This window comes from Eimeria mitis, genomic scaffold (genome assembly GCF_000499745.2).
Source record: "Eimeria mitis Houghton genomic scaffold, Emh_scaff545, whole genome shotgun sequence".
NCBI classification, from domain to species: domain Eukaryota; phylum Apicomplexa; class Conoidasida; order Eucoccidiorida; family Eimeriidae; genus Eimeria; species Eimeria mitis.
In genome coordinates, this window is record NW_013573721.1 from 14,366 (window position 1) to 17,731 (window position 3,366).

Below are 3,366 nucleotides of genomic sequence, written 5' to 3' on the forward strand. Positions count from 1 at the left end.
ACAGTTGTTTGACATTGTCCGTATTACACAGCCCATTCATAAGTGAACACCAACAGACTACTCCGTTGCAATTAGAAACGTATGCGGTCGTGCTTCTTCGGCATAGGAACGTGGAGGCTGTGAGCCTAAAGCCTATTCGCTTTGCTGCTGCTGCTGCTGCTGCTGCTGCTGTTTTCTGTGTGACTCTTTCAGTACCATGCAGGCTACAGGGCGCAAGTGCGTCGATGGCCGTTGAATCCTTTAGACTACGTTGCGGCTTGGTTGTCGAAAAGGCCGGAGGAATGGATGTGAGTTGGTGAGGGCTAAGGGGGGTTGTGTTGTCTGCAAATGTGGCGGCGGTGGTGTACAGACACTGAAAAAGGCAACCGAAGAAGCACTTCTCCCTCCCAATGTTTTTGCTTTTTCTGTGCTCTGTTCCTTTTCTTCTCATTCGTCGTATTGCTTCACTGTGCTTCGTTTGCAGAGTCGGCGACTTCGGCTGCGGAGAGGCTGCTCTCGCTTTGCGTTTTCCAGAGAGGTGATTCAAGACGCTTGAATATACTTAGACAGAATAAATATCTCTTCCTCTTGTTTCTAGGGCTTCTCTGTAGTTTCATGAAAACTTTGAGGCTCTGTTCGACGTTTTGTTCGATCCACAGCATTTATGCGTTTGGGCTAAATTCGCACTTCGTCTTTTTGTTGTGCACTTCTCAGAAAATTTCATTCTTTTGATTTGGTGGCGGCGAACGAACGGATCACGGCTTGCGACATTTCCAGTGTATGTCCACTTCGACTTCAGTTGTTGAACTNGCGGCGAACGAACGGATCACGGCTTGCGACATTTCCAGTGTATGTCCACTTCGACTTCAGTTGTTGAACTGGACGGCTTCTCATCTTTTGGGAATCAATGGAGACATGCTTGCTGACAGTTCCTAAACCCTAAAAGCCCTAAACCAGAAACCGTAGGCCCGAAAGCCTTTCTGCGTGGCTGCGCAGCTATGTTCGCTGAGTTTGGTGTGGGGATCCTGTGCGTGATTGTCTGCTTTCTGTGTTCATATGTGAAGTGCAGGTGCCGCTTCCTGACGCCAGTTTAGATGTTGCGGTGTTTTGTTTGAGTCTGATGGGTCAGGACTGGCCGGCCTTCTTGAGGGAGGCACGCAGAGTCCTCAGGAGGAGGTACGGCTGGGAAGAGGGTTAACTTCAATTCATCGCAGAACATCTGCGGCTTTCCCTTCAACACTGGGTGTTGCGGTTGCAGCAGCAGCCCCGGCTTGCAGCCGCGTAGGGGCGATAGCTACCATAGTGTACTGCAGGGGGCCCCGCAGTTCGCGCTCGACCCCGCATGCTCCGGCTGTAGTGCCGTTTGGGATGTGACGACATACCAGGAGAAAGAAACGTGTTTGCTGTGTTGTGTCTGCAGCGGCTATTTGATCATAGCCGAGGTCACTTCTCGCATTGAATCTTTGTCTAAGTTTGTCGCCGCGGTCGAGAGTATAGGGTTCAGAAACACCAAGCAGGTGCGCCATTTCCATCCCGATCCTCAGTCCACTGTGCAGGTTTTGTTTGTTTTGTGTCTGTGTGTTGACGGCATAGATTGTGCTTTGTTTTCGTCTGTGTTTCTTTGCAGAAGGACCTGGCTTCTTTTTTTGTGCTATTAGTATTTCAAGTGGATAAACAGTCAAAGGCAAAAAACAAACAACTTTCCTCTCACCTCCTGCAGCCTTGTCTATACAAACGCCGCTAGCTGGCGTATCTGCAGACCGCAGCATTTAGAAAGCAGCAACAGCAGCACGAACTGCCGCTGCTGCTGCTGTTGCTTAACGTAGCGAGCAAGCAGCAGGAGCTTACATACGTTCTCGTGCCGCCTGATACCTATACAGGGGCTGAACGTACATTTCAAATGAATTTAAACTTAGTTTGCTGCATGCGGACTGGCCCTGTCAGCTGCACTTGGCGGCGATTTTCCCTGTTTTTCGTTGTCTTTCCCATCGCTGCGCGCCGAACGAAACTGCTCGTAGGCAATGGAGTCCTTGGGGTAGGTAAAATGCATCAGGCCGTACTGCAGAAAAAGCAGAGCGAAGCGGAGAAAAAAGCAACAATTGTAGTGGGCAAAGCATTTCAAGCAAAAACAACACAGAAACCACTGAACAGTCAGCGGCTTCTTTTTCTCGAACGAAGACGGAAACTGCAAACATCACTAAAGGGGAGGGAAAGGAGGACGATGAAGAAGCGGTCGAGCTGAGCTTTTCGGAGGTGTTTCTGTTCAGATGCTAGAGAAAGAAGATGAAATGCAGGAAAAAGCTCACCAAAAAGAAGCAGACGGTCCACGGGAAGGCAGTGGCAACCAGCAACGCATTCGCCAATGCCTGTAAACAAGAACAGAAGGGAGTATTTCCTTATATTTCTTTCTGTCGTATATATGTGTATATATATATATATATATATATATATATATATATATATATATATATATATGTATGTATGTATACATCATCTGTAACATTTAGTGCCTGATATGGACTGAAGATAAAGCCTACGGGCAGTTTAAAGCCACAAGCGTGCACCGTTCATGCAAATGTTTCCTAGGTTGGAGGGTTTGGTGCATTCAACATTTCCTCACGTCTGTGTTTCTCTGGGTGTCTGCTGCTGCGTGGAAAGGAACTCCAGTTTTATAACCAAAAATTGACTCCGCTGCAGCCAAACAAAATCAAGAACAAGGTAGGGGAGGTCTGCATTCATCATCATCTTTCAAGTGGGGCGCTTTGTGCAGTCTTCCAGTTGTCTCTTTCGCGTCGTTTTTCTGCGTTTGGTTCCATAAACCAAGCGCATTAGAACTATATATGCATTCACGTGCAGCTGTTCTTTTGTAATGTTTACCTAATAGAGCAATTACTGGAGAGCCCAATAAAGCCGACACGCTGCCCTCTATTGCAATTTGAGTGGCGAATACTGTCGCTCGAGCATCCGGCTCGACGATTTCAGACAAGATCGGTCGGTTGACTCCACTGGGGCACCACGAAATTGCGAAACCTGTAGAGAATCAAACACGATCCGCGAAGGAAACATGTTCAAATACATATCCTCTGCGAGCTTATAATGACAGAATAACAAACGGTCATGAGGGATATGGAAACGTCAGGAACCCGCTCATGAAATAGCAGAAGCCGCCACCGCATCGCAGCATGGACCGGGGTACATGTATTATTTCGTTTAAATCCACCGATGATAAGTTAAACATGATGTATGCGCATATATATATTAGGAGCCTTTTAAAGCAGCTGGTAGCTTGTCTGCAGGCTTTAAAGAAGAGCGTATGTGTTCTCTTCGGCGTTAGTTCCTTAAAGCTTGCGAGTGCTTTTATCTTGTTGGCTTACCGAGAAAAAGCAT

At 47.4% G+C, this 3,366-nt stretch overlaps 1 protein-coding gene across 1 annotated transcript in view; it reads left to right on the plus strand.

Annotated features, from left to right (window-relative positions):
• The window catches only part of EMH_0015820 (uncharacterized protein), a gene marked incomplete at both ends in the record, with an annotated part of 3,032 nt that extends 681 nt beyond the window's left edge, over positions 1-2,351 (plus strand). The window contains 5 exons of the mRNA XM_013500481.1: positions 193-287; positions 464-517; positions 1,096-1,155; positions 1,400-1,496; positions 2,247-2,351. Of these exons, the coding sequence (XP_013355935.1) occupies positions 193-287; positions 464-517; positions 1,096-1,155; positions 1,400-1,496; positions 2,247-2,351 (411 nt within the window). The remainder of the gene's footprint in view (positions 1-192; positions 288-463; positions 518-1,095; positions 1,156-1,399; positions 1,497-2,246) is intronic.
• Positions 2,352-3,366: the final 1,015 nt, after the last annotated feature.